Source organism: Tachypleus tridentatus, chromosome 3 (genome assembly GCF_004210375.1).
Source record: "Tachypleus tridentatus isolate NWPU-2018 chromosome 3, ASM421037v1, whole genome shotgun sequence".
NCBI classification, from domain to species: domain Eukaryota; kingdom Metazoa; phylum Arthropoda; class Merostomata; order Xiphosura; family Limulidae; genus Tachypleus; species Tachypleus tridentatus.
Genome location: NC_134827.1, coordinates 11,499,871 through 11,520,188, shown reverse-complemented (window position 1 = coordinate 11,520,188; position 20,318 = coordinate 11,499,871). Strand labels below are relative to the sequence as shown.

The following is a 20,318-nucleotide window of genomic DNA, read 5'->3' as shown; positions in this document are numbered from 1 at the left end:
TATCGATATTTCACAAAGAATCTCAATCTAGTGAACATGGTTATCGTAAACAATCCTAATTGCTAGTAAAAGTTACAGTGGTTCTTTAATCCTTAAACAGTTTCAATATGGATGCAAGTGAAGTAAGGATTCATTTCAGTTAATTATCAGATTAAACTTCAAAATGCCTTCACTGCACATGCTAGAAAGAACTTGAGTAGTGGCTCATGTTAACAGCTTAATAAATAATTATGAACTTTACCTAGCGTCAGCTTCACTGTAATACTCCCTCGCCACAATATCTTCAAAGAGCTCTCCACCTGTTACTCTAAAAACAGAATAAAATTCATTTAGTTAAATATACAGTTTCCTCATAAGTACTGAAAGTTTTACCATATTTAACCATAATATTTAGACAGACCAAAACTATAAATGCAAATATCAAAATGGTAATACTAATACCAATGCAGTAATATCATAAGAAACAACAACTGAAGGTGAGATAAAACTGATATACCACTTACAATATAATTATAGCATGAGTTCATTTCATTTGAATCTACAGAGAAGTTGTAGCAAATGGGTCTCCTCTTTCCAGTAAATTACAGAAATGCCAACTATTTCAAATGACTGAGCATAATGATTGTAGACAGAGCCCTTTATCATTTGCGGCTACTAGGCCTGACCAATGTCTCTAACTGTTTATTATTATATTATTATTATAACTATTATTATTTACTACTGCTACAGATTGCTCATTTATTACTGTGTTTTGTGTAATTAATAAATAAATTAAAAAATTCCTTTGAAATTATGTCTTTTATTTAGTTCAGAGTAACAAACATACTGGTAAAACAACATTGAACATGCACAAACAGAAAATTTCTTTGTGTAAGGACTAGTTTGTATCATGTTTATGACACTTATTATAATAGTTTTGCAGTTGTTGCAGCCTTTGCTTTCATGAAAATGTCTCTGGATGGTTGGGAGTCATAACAACATTGTACATTTGACTGCATACACATCTTGTGTATTATAATATTGCTCAAAACTGAGGTGCTCAAGTTGGTCTGAACTTGCTTTTGTTTTTAGTGACTAAACTAATATCCTTTCACTGTCAGCATTAGAATGGAAGATTGTAAGAATTCCAAGCATAATCCGACATAGAATGTCATACTGCTGGTTGCCATTTCCATCCTTAACTGTAGACAGCTGAACCCAAAACTTGTCAACATTCAACTGAAAAACAGTTTCTGAGAAAGTATCAATTTGATAGTTCAAATATTGCCCTTCCAACTTGTCAATAGTGTCGTGCTCATGTGTATTAACAAGAAGAAGAAGCGTAGAGAACAGAAATCTTTGCTGACTTGGATCAGCAACCTCTGCGTGAATCAGAAGTTCATCATTTAGAGGGAAATGTTTCATCATGTAATTTGTAGCTGCATAATAGTATTTCTTGACACTGCTGTAAAAGCTTATAAGGTCCAGATCCTTTTCATATTTAACAATGTGTTACTCGGCAGCATTTCCAATAGAAACTGCCTCATCAGATTTGTGTAAGGATTCATTGTTGTAGTCAAGTTCAGTGATGTTGCCTTCAAGATATTCTAGCTTGATGTATATGACAAGTATATTTTTAACTTGTGTAATCAGAGTTCTATGCATAATGTGTAATATGCCAATATCAAATTGGCTTGCTCAAATAGAGGAATTGCAGACTGAAGAAAAAGACAAAATAACAAGTTCATTTTGTTGTCCAAGAAAACTGTTAACTTATCTAACTTGCTCTGCACATAACTTTTCTTGGTTACTTCCTTGCTAGATTTCATTTTCTTCTCTTTTTTCATTGATTGTCTCTTCTTTAGTTCAAGGTCAGACTGCCTAAACATATATTGAGTTATATCAAATGTTTCTTTGTCTGATTTTGGAAACTGTTGTCTTGTGTCCCTGTGTGGCTGAGAGGATATCCTGACTGTTAAAGTCTTGCTGCCTGACTGAGCTGCACGTTTAGATCCTTTTAAATCTAGTTTTTCCTTTTCACAGTGAAAATACTTCTTCAATGGCTTCCACATGTCTAATATTCTGTTGAGGTACACCCCAAGTGATAGCCATCTTGTGTTAACAAGTTGTAGAATTTTTCTTGTTTCTTTGTCATACAATCCTTAAAACTCTTTGAAATAATGTGTTCTTCTAGCACTTTTGTCCAGAAAACAGTAGATATCTATCAATATATCAGAAACTGAGCAGGGCAATTCTCTGGAAGCTTTCTGGGCAGCAATATTCATGAGGTGACAGGCACAGCCCATGAAGTAAATGCTAGGCTGTCGTCTTGAGATGTGTCCCATCACACCTTTACCTATACCAGACATAACTGAGGCATTGTCTAAAGAAAAACTAAGACAGTTTTCCCATGAAAGTTTCCTCTTTGTCAGTTCGAGGTCCAAAAACTTGAAAATATTCTCTCCCGTTGAAGCTTCTTACCATTCCACCATTGTCAAAAGAGAACAAACAATATTTCCAAGCAAAGGGTCAAAATATCGTAACCACTGGATACAGTTTTGAGTTATCCATGTCTGTGGATCTATCTGTGGCTAAATTGTAAACACTGTTAGTAAGTAAGCTTGAAATCATTTTGTCATCTTCACATCCCAACATTTGTACAATGGCTGTAGTTTTGGTTCTAGCACAGCCATATTTTTTCGCTATATCAGAGTCTGGGAACATTTTTATGAATAGATGTCCTGCATGATTGGCTAGAGCTGGGAGTAAATTATGAACAATGACGAATTGCGTGAACATCACTTCTGCATTTATGGCTTCATATTCTGAATTCTTACTCATAAATGTCATTATCTGCATTGTGTTTGTTTCCGCCTCAACCTTTTGTTGGTGAGATATCGATTTTCTATGTCTGGAAAAATCGTTTATCCTGCCATGCGCTACAGAAAAATCAATGTGACAAACTGTACAAAACGCATGACTGTCACTGACTTTTCATGCAATTACCGGGTATTTTGCACTATACTCTTTCCTAAATTTTTGATTCACAGTTTTAGTCCTTTTAGATTTGCCAGAAACAAGATAATCTGGTGAACGAGGCCTCTTTTTTTCCATCTTGTGAACGATCGCATTGGTGTTTCTATGCCGCTTAGAAAGCGAGAAATACCCATCTACGCGAAAGCTGAATGGCTGATAAGCACTGATGGCGTAACTATGGAAGCCCCCACGTACCCAGTATGGGTACTCAAACTATTGGTAGACGTCGGAGATACAAATATTTTTTTTATTATTTCAAACACACACATGATTATCGCAAGTAGCCATTTGGACTATGTCTTTTATTTATTATCAAAATTTATTTGTATCTCACTAGAAATTTTCTTTTCACCCCTTTCAAGCCCTGGGGGAACAATTTATCACTTTATTGTATAGGCCTATATAATATAATAATTTGGGAGTTGCAACAAGTCGTAATATTTGTCTGTATGACCGTATAGTCATAATGTATACAACAAAATCGTAATGATTACGCTCAAATCGTAATGGTTGGCATCTCTGAAATTATACTGATACTAAATTAAAATAATTGTTTCCAATACTTTCAATACAGTATGATTTGGTTGTAACGGAGGATGTTGGATCTGTTTTTGTAAAGGAGATACTTAATAAATTGATAATATACAAAATTAATGAGCATGTAGGTAATTTAATAAATTAGAAAGACTAAATCTTTTATTCATTATTATTTATGATCAGAGAATAAGAAAGTTTGTTATTAAGTTCAACGTTGGTTTTCAGTCAAAATGAATTTCTGAAAACTATGTTTGGGTGAATCAGTGCAACTCCTTGTTAGGGCTTTGCATCAAGACTTAAAACATGGTAGAGATTATGCGATGGGCGAAAACTAGTTTACATAATATATTTAGTGTATGGACTGTTCCTTAGGAGTATAAAAATAGTGTGAACTTTATCGTTATAAGTTGTGAACGGTAAGAATAATGTTTTAACAAAATATACTGGTCTTGTCGGATATGTACCAATTCTCACTAACAATAACCAATCAATAAACTGAATAAGAACCTTGTTTTAATTATCTAGCTTTCATTTGCAGTTACTTAGGTTCTAAACCCAGCAGTTCATTCTTACTAATCCAATAACTCAACAGAAAATAAAAACAGTAACAGCCGAGACGTTCTAAGTAGATTATACATTGTATGATATTATCAGTAACCTAATTCGTTCATTTGTAGAAACTATGGACGAAATGATATAGCCTGTAAGATAAGACCACATGGTTAGTTAACACGAATTCGTAAAATGTAACCCTCACAAAAATTACGACAAAAACATCAGAAAGGTAAGTCCTGTAAAGAAACAACGGCGGTCGATAATCGTCACAAAACTAAGGTACTAGCAGAAATTACAATCTGTCGAAACATTACAGGATAAAACTTGCCCAGAAATTATAATGATTATAGTAATCAATGAACTGTACAGATTATCGAATTAGGACTTTTAGCGTTACAAGTCCTCAAGCTTGCCGGTGAATCAATGGGAAACCGAGTTGTTAAGAATTTGCATACAATGTAGATGTTATAAAATTTGAAACTATTATTGAAGAACTAAAACCTGTTCAGAAATCAATATCTCTAAGCAATACTCAGTGAAGTACGATCTACATAGAAATTACAAACTGACAATAAAATACAGTGGGCTGTGTAACATCTGAACAGAAAGTCCAAATTTCCAATAATGCACATCAAACTAATGTATAGAAATAACTAATTGCAATAAATTTTTCGATAAGGTAATATTCCCATAGACAAGTAAATTTAAACATGTTCACAAGTTACAGATGGGTATTAATGTATATTAAATTAGGACTTGAACGGGAATTATAAATAGCTAATAGTTTCTATGAAGTTAAGGCTTCAACATTGGTTGTTTGTTTTGGAATTTCGCACAAAGATACTCGAGGGCTATCTGTGATAGCCGTCCCTAATTTAGCAGTGTAAGACTAGAGGGAAGGCAGCTAGTCATCACCACCCACCGCCAACTCTTGAGCTACTCTTTTACCAACGAATAGTGGGATTGATCGTCACATTATAACGCCCCCACGGCTGAAAGGGCGAGCATGTTTGGCGCGACCGGGATGCGAATCCGCGACCCTCAGATTAAGAGTCGCACGCCTTAACGCGCTTGGCCATGCCGGGCCAGGCTTCAACATAAATCAGAGATTGATAACAATGTTCGTGAATTTAAGACTTGAAAAGGAATTACAGACTGGTAATAATATGTATCATGTTAAGATATAAACAGAAATAAGAAACTGGTAGTGATGTTTACCAAGTTGAGATTTGCACAAGAATTAAAATAAGCAATAACCTCTACCTAGTTAGAGTCCCAACAGGAAGTACAGGGTAAGTAATAATGTGTACGAAGTTAAAATCTGCATACAAATTACAGACTTACAGTCTAATTAGTAAGGCTACACATAAATTATAGACTGCTAGCGTTCAGTATTTCAGTACCTGCACAGAAAAAAAAAAGAGAGCATTTCATGAATAATCGTTTTCATTATCACCCTCACAAAGTAACAGTTATACAGAGGTAATAGAACCAATTACCGTACATCAGCTGCAGTAAACTGCTCCGTCGGGATGAAACATTCCTCTCTATGGAAATATTTCCTCAAATGTCAATGAAATAAATATAGCCTCATGTTGTCTGTGTAGATAGTGTCTGTTATAAGAAGTTATCTCCGTTCCATAAGAATTTAAACATTCCCGGTAAGATTATAGGAGTTAAAACCATATAATACCAAAGAAAAACAACACAAAAAACAATTGTTTGTTTAATTTCGCGCAAAACTACACGAGAGCTATCTGCGCTAGCCGTCCCTAATTTAGCAGTGTAAGACTGACTAGATGGAAGGCAGTTAGTCATCACCACCCATCGCCAACTTTTGGGCTACTCTTTTACTACCGAATAGTGGTGGGATTGACCGTCGAATTATAACGCCCTCACGGCTGAAAAGGCGAGTATGTTTGGTGTGACGGGGATTTGAACTTGCAACTCTTATATTACGAGTCGAGCGCCCTAACTACCTGACCATGCCAGACCTAATAACAACCATTAGTTATAAAAATAATAGTTTTACAAGCACAAATCTAAATTTTCATTCACCGTGTTCAGTTTGTTTTTTTTTGGATTGGTATGAACACACTTTATGAAATGTATTTCACAGTATTTTAAAATTTTATTCACTTATGGTGCTGAAAAATATTTCTATTGTATACAGTTTTAAATATGTTGATTTTGACTGCCTCTCTGAATTTGGATTTACGAAAATATCATGTAATGAATATTCACTACATTACATCATATTTTTACTTTAATGACATCAAATAAAACATACCAGTTTTTAAAATCTGAAGTATATTTGATCATTACAAATATTTTATATGAAAGGAATAGAAGAGTTGCTGACTTGACAAAAACTAGATTTCTTTTAAAGTATAAGCTTAGGAGCTGGATAGAAAAACAACAATAAAATGATTGTCAGTTCCAAGTGATGACGAGAAAACCCACTTATAGAGAACAATATATATGTAAAAACAAATGAACCTGACGATGACCGAAGAAGGTCGAAACGTTGTTCGCTCCTCTGCATAAAACATTTTCTCAACCCAAACCAGCCATGTTTACATATATAGATTGTCAGTTCTCTCAACACAATACAATATTCTATCTTAAGGAACTTAAAAAATACTCGTCAGTTATCTCAAGGCAATACAGTATTATAGATTAAGAAGCTAGATAGATAAAAAATAACTTAGTTCATTTCAGATAATATAGTATCCCAACTTAAGATGGTAGACAAAAAAAAAATCGCAGTTCTCTCAAGAGAATACAGTACTTCAGCTTAAGAAGCTGGACAGGAAAAATGATTGTTAATTCTTTCAAGATATTATAGTAACCTAAGCTTCAAACACTGGACAGGAAAAAAAAAATAGCTCTCAACTCTTTCAAGATTTTGCGCTATCCTGACAAAATGATGTACTGTTTTATGTAACAAGCACTTTTCAATGTGTCACTGAAACAGCGCATCTACACGGCCCCTAAGTACGTGACACACCTTCTATTTGTTTTGTGGTTTTGTCTGGAAATCCCTAAAACACTCTCGAAAGAAAATTCTCTTCTTGCGGTGCTACACAACATCATTTGTCTTCTGTGTCGTGATTTTCATTCATGCGTGAAACAAAAACAGAGGTTCGGTCAAAATATATATTTTTACTCTTATAGATTATTATTATTTTAACAATATCAACATATCAAGCTGCTATAAAACGTAATTTGTCAGATCTAATCAATACATTGGCCTCGAAGCTGTAGGTTTAGTATTTGTTCTATACTCCATTTATTTACGCTGAAATGCCATCTATCGACGTTAGTTTTTTTTACAGCGTTATCGCTTGACGTTTTTGAAAGGTATCGTTGCTGACGCTATATCTTTAAGAGGAAGACTGGTGAGTGGTGTTTATTGTTGTCCGCACGGCAACTCGAATACGGAACGAAAGTACATTCACGACCCTTAATACACCTTATGCACGACATTTCCTGGAAATATTTATTTTTCATTCTGAAAGATCAAGGGTGAATCACGTTTATTAATATCAGCTATCAAAAGAAAAAAAGAGCCTCGATTTTCCACTTAGATAACACACGCGGTATTCTAAAATCAGCCTAATACAGAGTTTAACTTACTGTTAATGAGAATGACCTAGGAAGGTCGAAATGTTGATCTCTGCTTACCAATAAAAGTGTTAATATCTATACCAGTCGTTCTGAGATACATTTTTATTTCAAGTGGGTTTCTCGTCATCAAGAATAACTTACTGCTCAGTTTCTAACATTTGTTTTAACTAATAAAAATGCCAATGCATTCTGCAAGTTACGGGTTTTTTTTCCTTTACTTTTATAGTCATAGATTTATTTTTCTATAGATTTTCAAAAAACCTAATACCTCAACTACAGGAACTCTGGAAAGTTTCATCTGCTTATTCACCCAAATTTATAAAATGTGAGATACGTATATAACAAGAAGGTTATAATTAACATTGGCTTCCTCATTTACAAAAAAAAGGAGGTCGATATAGCTATCTCGTTAAACTAACTACATTTTATATATGGCGTCTGCTAACATATTAATCTCATTAAGAATGATAATGGTGTTATCAAGTATTGTACATGAATTATGACCACTGTGTACTGCATATGAAATACTTCTGACACGAAAGGCTCAATGTAATAGGCATTGTGTTGGCTAAAATTAGAAAACAAAGGTAAGTTTATAAAATTCAAGAGAAAATTACTTTCAAGCTGGCACCTTACAGAACGTTAGGAGTCTAGAAAGTTAAAAAACACATTCTATATTTTAAGGGGAGATACATGGTCTTTGTGTTTCATCGTTTTTTCCCTTCTAACTCGCTTCTTTTTCAGTTTTTATTTAACAATAACTCGTAATATGGAGGGCATTTTTGAAGTAAGATCCAGGGAATAATGCCTCAGATGTCTCCCTGCTCCGTCACTTCTGAGGGCCTTGGATACACTTAATTACGTACTAACAAGTTGTTTGATATGAAGCACCAATCTGCACAAAGCGCCATCTGTACTCTGCTCATCACAGGTATCGAAACAAGGTTTCTGGTGGTACATGTCCGCAGAAATATCACTGTGCTACTGAGGGGCTATTAATGAGTGATTCCGTTGTTAATTAGTTGTTTTCCCTTTTCACACATTGCATTACCTCTACTGTAGCAAAGTTGTTTTTTCGCTTCTGTCGTATTATCAATCAAGATTTCATTATCGTTGTCTTAGGTACTGTTCAACCACGTGCTTGTCCAGGCCCAACCTTGTTACTTTAGTAAATACAACTGTATAAAAAATATACACTTGAAATACATTGACTCAGTGAAAAGGACCACAGGTGTCGCTGAAAAACTAGTTGTTTGTTTTTGAGTTTCGAGCAAAGCTTAATAAGGACTATTTGCGCTAGCTGTTCCAAATTTAGCAGTGTAAGACTAGAGGGAAGGTAGCTAGTCATCACCATTTATCGCTAATTCTTGGGCTACTCTTTTACCAACGAATGGGATTGACTGCACGTTATAACGCCCCCACAGCTGAAAGGGCGAGAATCTTTGGTGTGACAGGGATTCGAACCCGCTCAGATATCCTTTGTGTAGCTTTGCGCGAAAATTCAAAACAAACAATCCATGCGTAAATTTTCCCGCTGATACAGCGGTAAGTCGACAGATTTACAACACTAAACTCAGGGGTTCGATTCCCCTCGGTGGACTGAGCAGATAGCCCGATGTGGCTTTGCTATAAGAAAATAAACAAACAAACCATGCGTAAATGTAAAAATTAAGGTTTCAAATTTACCATGCCACGCCACCTGTGGTCTTTTTGAAAACTTATTTCGTTTCAGTCCTGTATATGAACTGAATATGTTAAAACGTCTAATCGGTAAAGAAGACAATAGTCATAAACACGACAGAAATTACGTTTATTATCTAATAATTTTTTTATACAAATTCATTTGAAGGTAAGGTTGTTAAAAGAAGCATGTATATTTTCCTTTGAGGACTTTTATTATGTATGTTTACTTGCATGTCGAAAAATTCCCATGTGAACTTTTGAAAAGAAATCAGAATGTTATTAGGTATACACGATATAAAAAATCCTTACTTACAGATCAAATATTAAGTAGTGAAATGATTCCTCTTGAATGCTGTCATGGAGACGAACTGGAAAAAAAAAAGAACATCTGATAAATGCAATTAAACGTGAGTAATTACTTTAATTAGGTATAGTAGTAATTACTCATTTATCAAGTTTTCTCCAACTAGTTTCTTGAAAGAACAAACGTTTCAATATTAAAGTGTTACCGCTAGCCCTTGATCGGATTCTTTGAACGAAGAATAGAACATCTGAATAAACAAACACGACAGGCACTTATGTAGAAAATAAAAACACTTTAATTGATTAAAAGATAGCTGTACTACATTCAGAGTAAAAGCGAGACGCTTCATTATATATACATGTATTGGAAATAATCGAGAAAACAACGCAATAAGGATAAAATGCAAACGTCATGAAATCGTTTTCACTCAACTGTATGAAGTGTGAGGTGAAATTGCGTCACAATTCTAACAGGTGTTGATAGTTTACACTGTGATTAGCTGTCATCCAACTAATCGGACAGGGCCACAACAGTATAAAAGTACAGAGAGTCATACTATTAATATAAATTGTGTGGTGGATGCACTCGCAACATTCAGGACAGGAGTGTCGTATGATTAACATGTAGAAATCAAATAAAGGCGAAATTTCTTGTTTCAGTAGAAATTGCACGGAAACTATTAGGATTATTTTTTATGTATCTTGTTTTTTAGCGCAGAACTACACAACGTACTATCTACAATTTCGTTCACTGCAAGGAATCGAGTCCTAGATTTTAGCACTATAAGTTCGTAAGCATGTATTTGATCCGTCGGGGTAGGAATGAAACTTTTAGTATTGTACGTAAATACAAGTTGTAAAAATAGAAAACCCAAACCTTTAAAAAATGACGTCAAGCAGCTTGGGGTTATGTTCTTCTCGTGATACACGACAATTTATTATTAACGATATTACAAATGACCCAGCTACACTTACAAGAACGAATGTTCACACTAGAACAGTACTATGAAATGACATCACTGGATGTGTAGCAGCTGTAAACAATGCTTATCAGTAATGACCACACCAAAAGATTGAAGTGGGAATAAAACTTCAAAACGTGGGACTAACAAAGAGAAGAGAATTTTAACTTCATTAACGTACAACATTTACAGTGAGGCATCATATAATGGACGACTAATGGACGTTGTGGCTAAATCTCAGTCAACGGTGTGTAAGGAATCTACACAAAATTGATGGCACCCTGCCCATTTAGCAAATGTGGTAAAAGTAAAGATACTTGGAGAGGACTGATAAAACACTCGTAACCATAGCTTGGCCTGGAAAAAAGCACAGATATGAATATTGTTAAGGCTATGTGGGATTTTATGACAACTGAGAAAGTAAAACAGTAACCAAATAATTGTCCTAATTGTAAAAATAATACAGAACGTTTCACAATCATAATTATTTTCAATACTGTAACACCAGAATCCCTGAACTTCCTAGTAAAAACGTTTCACAGTAACTGAATTATAGAACATATCAATCATAGAGAAGAATCTGATTTTCAGGAGTAATGTCTCGATCAGCGTATGGTACAAACAAAACTCACTTATTATCACAAAAGCAACAACACAATACCTGAATACCCAGACAGTTTCTCATACAGAAACGTAATGCACATTCTAAGAATCGGTAACCTTTTCCGGTAGAATAAAATTCCCGAATCCATATGATAACTAGCAAAAAAAAAGCCAATATTTAAGACTGTGACAAAATTACGCTGGTGTATACATTTATAAAAAGGCTAATTATAAGAAATTATTGTTACGAATTTAATACTCTTATACTTCTGATTTTCGCGGAGTCTGTTTGTGCGTGTTTTTCTTATAGCAAAGCCACAACGGGCTATCTGCTACGTCCACCGAGGGGAATCGAACCCCTGACTTTTGCGTTTAAATCCATAGACTTACCGCTGTTCCAGCGGGGAACAATATTCGTGGAAGTTAAGATAATAAAGTCATTAAAAAGTTTTAAATAACATAATTTGTAATCGCACCATAGTGGCTCATAACATAACTCCGGGTCGTTTTTTAAGTACAAACGTTCAGTTCATAGCACGAGCTCTTGACCAATTTCAAGTGCAATTCAGCTGCGGCTAACGAGGATTCCCTCTTGTTCATTTCTAAACTGTCATTTATAGTGTGTCAGTGAACGTTTACGGATTTTATTTTATTTTATTAATTTCTCTAAGTTTATTTAAGTTAAGAAAAATACATTTCTTATCAGTTAATAACTGTCACGCGCATTGATGTAGTCAAATTAGCGAGTCTCGTATTATTTCTGTGTACAAGATATTTAAAAAGTAACCTATTCTACCTTTGCGCGAAATTCAAAACAAACCAAACCAAACTTATTCTGCAATTTTTAAAAAAATAAAAGCAGCCTCCCAATGGCACAGCGATAAATCCGCGAATTTATAACGTTAGAAATCGAGTTTCGATACTCGTTGTGAACATAGCACACACAGTTCATCGTGTGGCTTTGTACTTAACTACAGATAAAAAAATATGAAAGCAGAAACGAGAATTACAATAATTTGTTTATTTATCTTAACAGCTATGTTAAGTGCATTTGCACTTTAGTATCTGTCTTTGTCTTTTGAATTTCGCACAAAGCTACTCGAGGGCTATCTGTGCTAGCCGTCCCTAATTTAGTAGTTAAAATAAAATACAGTTTTTTTTATTTCAGATTTTAAACACTGTCAAAGAAAAAAAATCTAGGTCTTCGGTATAACATGGAAAACCTAAGTATTTATATGTTATAATTCGTTAAACTGATCAGTTAAATTATAATTCGTATGTAGTGTAATTATCATACATGAACACTGAATGCCAAAAGCACCAATTGCATATATTGCTGACGTCTGTCGACTTTTGTTGCTTAAACTTGTTGCATAATTTATATAAAAATAACAAAATAGGTATTATCTGGTTAGATAAAATAAAAGCATTGTTGTATGAATACTGCGTTTTTCAGATCACTAAAATATAGCACCACGTTAAAAACGTAACCACAAAAACGATAATATATTGATACAATTCTGCTTGCGTGTCTGCTGGCAAGTTATTTACTATAACATTAAATTATTTGTACCGGTAGAAATTAAAACATTACAAGTTCGCCAAGTAGAACTTGGTTCGACAGCTATATATACCAAAAAGTTTTGGAATTGAAATTTTGTGTATGCGTCTATATTCACCACAATTAGCACGAAACTTATCGGAAATTATACAAATGTTAGTTATCATGCTAACGGCCTCTAAACCTTACTTTCCCAAGTTTAAAATGAAATGATTTACTCAAAGATGAACATTATAGACTAAAATACAATATCGTAAATAGAAATTATTTCAAAAAGTAACGATTACTACTAGAACTTGGGTGGCATATGAACCCCAAGTCGGACTTCTAACGCTCATTCTTAATAACTTCGCTTCAAGGACTCTATCTTCCAAACAGATAAGACTTTTTCTAGACAGAGTTATTTATTGTTATTTTGAATTAAGCACAAAGCTACACAATGGGCTATCCGTGCTCTGCCCATCACGGGTATAGAAACCTGGTTTTTAGCGTTGCAAGTCCGCAGACGTACCGCTGAGCTACTTGGGGGTTCTAGACAGAGAAGACTTAAGCTTGTCCTGAGACTGATATCTCTTCAAAAGAATAAAGAAGGCTTTAAATGAATATTTTTCAATTTTGTAAAGTGCTCTATCAATACAAAAGAAACCCATTCTATATCGATTTAATCAAAGTTTATATCGGCATAAACCTATGTGGTACTTCAATTATTTTTAATGGTCTCTGTTACAAATATGAAATCAACGAAGAAAATGATTTTTATTTTAAATATCTGAAGCAAACCGTGGTTAGAACTGAAGAAAACTGCACACTGCCAAAGATGAATACTATAAATTAAATTTTTGAAATAACTAAATCAAAAGCCTCTAGAAAAGATGCTTAAAAATGAAAACTTATACATTGATAGACGGGAAAGGATAATGCTGAGTATTACCGTATCGTTTCTCAATAATATTTTGAGCCTTATAAATTCAACAATACTTAAAATATAGGCCTGTAGATACGTAACGTGCAAATTTAAACGTAGGTAGATGGACTAAAGTTTCATAATATTTTTCATGCTAAAAATACAAGGGACTATTAACGACTAAGTCACAAGTACTTCATTATATCAATAGTCCATATAGTATATTGTACATCTTTCTAATTTGTTTTCAATTTCATATTTTTACTTCTGAAACGTTTGGGCTAAAACACTTCTTTCAAAATTCTAACGTAACTAATATTAAGTGTTAAAAGCAGTTTCCTAAAGATATTTCTTTGAACAGCAAAATCAGTATATAGAAAGCGTGAAAACTTCAGCGCAGATTTAATGTGTGTGTATATATTTCAAAAGATAAGTATTTTTTAGTATTGAGGTGTGTTTTATTTCTGAAGAAAATTACGTAAAAATCTGCTACCAGACGTAGAACAAAACACACGCGGAATGATACCACAAGAGGTATTGCACCGGACTTCCTGCAATGTACTTCCCACGTACTACTGTTTTGAGATACCGAGTTAGGGACTTAGCGATTCATCACCTTTTTATTTTTTTTTGGTATTTCTTAGAAGAAAATTATAATTTTTGAAATTACATTTAGAACTTTTTTTCTTCTTAAAATAAACAAACAAAATGTAATGCAAGTCATGCGAATGATATCAGTTACAAAACTTTATCCGTAATAGAGAAGTGGGTATAAATGAAGCAAGCTGAACCTAGAGGCTTTTTGCATGAAGAACATATCAATCAATGAGAAATCACTGCTCTTGGATTAGGGAAAAGTTACAACCTCTAAAAGTTTAAAATTCATTTTGCCGAAGTTGGGTTGAAAACACTTGTATTATATACGCTTTAACTCTAAAAACCCATGAGTGAAAGCAAAGAGTATGTGACACGCAATGTTTGAGATGACATATGCGTATAACGAGTCTTTATTCGTAAGTTATTTGCTAAGAGATTTCACGACTTTTAAGTCTTTTGTCTGAAAGCTCATCTGAAACAGTTGCCCTATTTCTAAAAGCATACTTTCTATGTCAATATCTCAATAAAAAATCAATATTCTTCAGCAATGAGTTATTTTTTATATGTCGGTTTATGGGTTTTGAAGAAGAAAAAATAGCATTAATACAACTATGATCATTGGCAGAAGTAGAGTGGGATGTACCAATGTACGTACAGATAAGGAAAAAAGAAAGATAGTATGTTTACTACTGGTACTTCATTAGTTTCACACAGAAATGCGCATAACTTTTGCGTCTGTGTATTAACAGTATGATACGTCATTGCTTTTATTATCCCAAAACAGTAACCTGCCCCCCCTCCCCGTTACCCAATACATCCAAACCGGCGCTTCTTTCCAACCACTTTAAACCTCGACTATGACTACAATTATTGAAATGTAGGTTTTCACTTGATAACATACCTAATATACCTAATTAATTCATAACAGCTAGAGACTTAATTAAAATGTACTTTAATTAAAGCAGCTACTAATACGCAGGTGCTTGTTGTTATAAACAAACACGTGTATCACTTCACTGTCGTCATGACAACAATGTTAGAAGTTCACTTTTGTCGGTATTTTCTCGTTTATCCCAAAACTAGGAATAGCAATTTGTGTTACAAATTCACGCTTTCATTGTTTGATACATATACAGTCAGATACTTCACACCGGCCTGGGAAAAACAATTTATGTTGTTTTATTGAACTTCCACATGAGAAAATAATTAACCTTTCTTCTGTCTTCATTTTGATATATTCAACAAAAAGCAAGTTTCTGTGTAAGACTAATAACTACTGTACTGATTTGTTTCTTTCTCTCGTATTTTGTGATCACTGACAGGAAGAAAACATTTTTTAAAAAGATTTCAGTGGTGTTAATAAAAGAGCGATTTTGCTGTTGTCCTTGCACTGTTTCTCAAATTTACAATATTTAAATCCAGGGTTCAATTACCCACAACAGCCAGAACGCAGAAAGCCCATTGCGTATGAACGAATGTTGCTCCACAAGGTGTAAGAAAAAACTGAAAAAAAATTTAAACGTGTCAATTTATTGTTTTTTTATCTTTTACCCAAGTCCATTGTGTATCTTTGAGCTAGAAAAACAAAACAAAAACCAAGAACCTTCTGTATTATAATTGTAGATACTCAGACAAAAATTGAGAAACAGCTATGAATCACTTTTCTCACCACGTGGTTGTCTAAGCTTATTTTGCAAGCCATTGGATAACATAATACTGCAGATAAATTGAAAATAAACAGGTCAGCAAATGTAAACCTCTTAAACAGCAAATCAAGATTAACTGGCTGTTATGTATTAGAATTTCAAACCGCCTGAAACCGAATTAAGTTGTAATTTAGATCCAGAAATTAAATAAACGTCCATATGTATCCAATTTATGATATGTGCCAACAAGACTGATACACTCAGTTTCTTTTTTAATACAAATATATTTTAATATGCAAGCCATAATACAATTTACAATAACGGTTATTACAGATAATGATATATATACAAAAGTTTTACAAACTTACAAAAGATATTGAATCTTCCATATGATCTTGAACTTCTTTGATATCTTATTGAGGGTTTGCGACGAGCGAGTTAATTTTGAGTTGATATAGCTAAAATTCACTTAACAAGGAGCTAGCTGGTTGCGTAGTCTTCTTTCTTCGACTATCACACGTAGAGATTTTCACAACGGAAGTTGTGTAATGTCTTCGTAAAAATATTAATGTCCAATATGGATCAGTTGGAGTTAAATGGTTTCTAATGTTCAAAATCTATAAAGGTTTCTGGTCAAACATCTAAGTTCCCAATTAATAAGCACAGTTATAGCATTCGAGGTTTATAGTGCATCGACTGTAACAAACCAATAATATATATAGTCTTTAGCGCGTCGCTTTGATTACATTTATAGGCGTGAGGAACGTTTCTAGAAATTTCAGCTTACACAACAATATTGACGATACACTTGCGTTTATATTCATACATATATATTGTTGATTCTTACACTCGAGAATCTTCTACAATTTAAGTGAATAGGCGGGAATTTCGCAATATTGATTCAACAGTATACGTTAAATACATTTCTAAAGATATATTAACATAAACAAACATTGACATTCAAATAGATTTGTTGTTTGTCAATAAGCACAAAGCTACACAAAGGACCATCTGTGCTCTGCCTACCATGAGTATAGAAACCAGACTTCTTGCAGTTTAAGTGCGCAGATATGCCGCTGTGCCACTGCTGGACAAAACAGATATGTAACAGTAAATCCATCACACTGACTCACTCGATTATACACGTTTTTAAAACGTGCAATTTTAGAAAATAATGGATTTTAGGGATAAAATATATTAAACTGGATATATCAAGAAAAATTCCTTATTCATGAAAATGCGTTACTGAAATTGCATGATAGTGTTCTCTAGGCAATTCATTTGACTAATAAACGTAAAAGAAAACAAGTTTCTTTTTCCTTCTTTGTATGAATGAAGTGCCAATATTTGTTAAATGCGTGTAAAAATAGTTTTCTTACTGCTGTATTAACATCAAAAAGCTTGCACAACTTTTAAATTTCATATTTTATACTCAGAGCTTTTTCTATATTGAAGCCCACTAGAGTGTATGTTTTTCTTATTACAAAGCCTCATTTGGCTATCTGCTATGTCCACTGAGGAGAAACGAACCTCTGATTTTGGCGTTGTAAATCCGTAGACTTACCGCTGTACCAGCAGGGGACAAGGTCAATAGAAAGCAACTTTTTGATAATTTAGAAATATGATCAAGTTTTGTTTTTGCTAATTGTTCATTTCTATCTATCTTAATTAAAACAACCAAATCAAAAAACATGCAGATGGTGAACTTTCTTTCTCCTGCGATAATGAACTACAGCAATATTTTGTTGATGAAATGTTAAAATTAAGATGTTCAAAAACAAAACATGTTATAAGTAATTATTTGACGTGTTTAAAATAATAAAATTGAATTATTAACTTCGTACTGCAAGAATTTAAGAAAAATAGTATTGGTGTAGTCTTGCCAGATACTGCTAATCAGATGCTACGTGGATTAGAGAAACTTCTAAACACTAAAATTCATACAAATATAATGAGGGAAAATGACGTGATAGCTTAATGTTAGAGTATTTTTTTTTATAAATAATTGGACAGTGATAATATTTAATCGATAACAAATGATGACCCCCCCAATGGCGCAGAGGTATATCTGCGATTGTTTGTTTGTTTGTTTTTGAATTTCGCGCAAAGCCAATCAAGGGCTATCTGCGCTAGCCGTCCCTAATTTAGCAGTGTAAGGCTAGAGGGAAGGCAGCTAATCATAACCACCTACCGCCAACTCTTGGGCTACTCTTTTACCAACGAATAGTGGGATTGACCGTAACATTATAACGCCCTCACGGCTGAAAGGGCGAGCATGTTTAGTGCGACCGGGACTCGAACCCGCGACCCTCGGAATACGAGTCGAACACTTTAACTCACTTGGCCATGACAGGCCTGTATATCTGCGAAGTTACAACGCAAGAAACCAGGTTTTGATACCTGTGGTGGGCAGAGCACAGATGGTCCTTTTGTACAGTTTTGTGCTTAAATACAAATAAACAAACAAACAAACAAACATTTAAACAAACGATGATTTTTAAATTTTAAAGAATAATTTCATATACATTCAAATTTATTTAATATAAATGCTTCTCAAGATGTTGCACACTTGTGTAGCCTTAATATAGGGAGATACCAAATTGTTTTTCACCCTAGTTACTCAGGGCACTAGCCCCTTTAGCTAGGGTGTTACACACAGATTTGATCGTGGAAATACTGATGTAACATACAAGACACTGTACAAAAACAGACTGTTATCTTTTCCACTGGTAAGCCAAGCTATGCTTCATAGATACAAGATTCCTTACTGTGAAATTAAGAGTGACCATTAGTCATGTAGATAACACTTTCACCTTGAGAAGAACGGTATTGTTGTTTTTATTACATAATTCTACGTTTTCTCAACTTAGGAGATTTAATCATCGTAACAGTCAAACATACACACAGTTCTCTAGTAATAGCGCTACAAATAAACTCGTCTTTTAAATTAATACTGATTGTATTTCTGTCAAAAAACAGTGTTTCATTATGTTTAATTTGTGCCCAGTTTCTATGTGTCAAACTCTGTCAACCTTTAGATAATTTAGATTTTTGTTTCGCAATACATTTTCATATCCTGCGGTTCCTACCAGGTTACTTGACTGCAAATAGTTTAAGCCTGAGAAAAACACAATATCATTCAATAAAATCATGTTCAGTTAATTCTTAAATTACTTGAATAACACATACGTAACTCAGGTTCAAATTCATGTAGCCTCTGTAATATAGTTTTAGTGATGTAATTGAGTTTTTTGTTTCAACATGTTTCTAGGAGAAACATTTTGTTTATTTTACTCTTCTCGTAAGTTTTAACGGTGATCTACTGGTTACAAACAAAGACCAATTACAAAATTATCAGTTCCATTAAAAAATCAAACAAAAAGTAACCAGAACAACTGATAGTAACATTTCAACTTGTTAAACTAGAGTATATAAAAATTATGATTTATAGAAAAGTGACTAATAAGATTCACAGCAACTTATTTTGGAGTGGGCCAGATATTCAATTGTATAGAAATTACAGGTTTCAGCAACTAAACTATTGACGTTCGTAATTGAGGTAATACTCCAATCGTTATTCCTATAACAGTTATCCAGATTTTCAATTTTAGATTGACTGTAGATTGGAATAATTAAACTGCAAGCATTCGTAACGATGTTGTTGTTGTTGTTTTGAATTAAGCACAAAGCTACACAATGGACTATCTGTGCTCTTCCCACCACGGGTATCGAAACCCAGATTTTAGCGTTGTAACACCGCAGACATTCCGCTGAGCCACTGGGGGCCATTCGTAACGAAGGTGATACTCTCGGAACATTTATTCTAGGGTACATTTGCACCTACGTCACACGACGAATATGTTTTTAAATACTTTAAAAATAGGTATATTAGGAATGATTTTATACATGACTAAAAACAAGTTAGAATATTTCCTCTATTACTGACATATGACAGGTGATTTATTACCGATTTAAACTACCTTGTGAATCAAATGTAAACAACGTTTAACAATAGATAACTAAGAACATAATAAAAAACTTTGATTGATAATAAAACGGAATAGTAACAGCTTGTGACAGTGAACATTGAAGAACAAGTCCTGAACCAATGAACTGCAGGAACAGATAATGTATGAGCCTCAAAACTATATCCAACATGCTTGCCCTTTCAGCCGTGGGGACGTTATAATGTTACGGTAAATTCCACTATTCGTTGGTGAAAGAGTAGCCCATGAGTTGGCGGTGGGTGGTGATGATTAGTTGCCTTCCCTCTAGTCTTACACTGCTAAGTTAGGGACAGCTGATAGCCTTCGTGTAGCTTT

General features: G+C 33.9%; 1 protein-coding gene across 3 annotated transcripts in view; it reads right to left on the bottom strand.

The window, feature by feature from the left end:
• LOC143246354 (calcium/calmodulin-dependent protein kinase type II alpha chain-like) overlaps nucleotides 1–20,318 on the bottom strand; it is a 158,239-nt gene that overhangs the window by 44,293 nt on the left and 93,628 nt on the right. For all 3 annotated transcript variants that reach the window (XM_076492927.1, XM_076492929.1, XM_076492930.1), the window contains exons 4-5: nucleotides 9,734–9,788; nucleotides 242–307 (exon numbers count right to left, since the gene is read on the bottom strand). In XM_076492927.1, coding sequence (XP_076349042.1) covers nucleotides 242–307; nucleotides 9,734–9,788 — 121 coding nt within the window. The remainder of the gene's footprint in view (nucleotides 1–241; nucleotides 308–9,733; nucleotides 9,789–20,318) is intronic.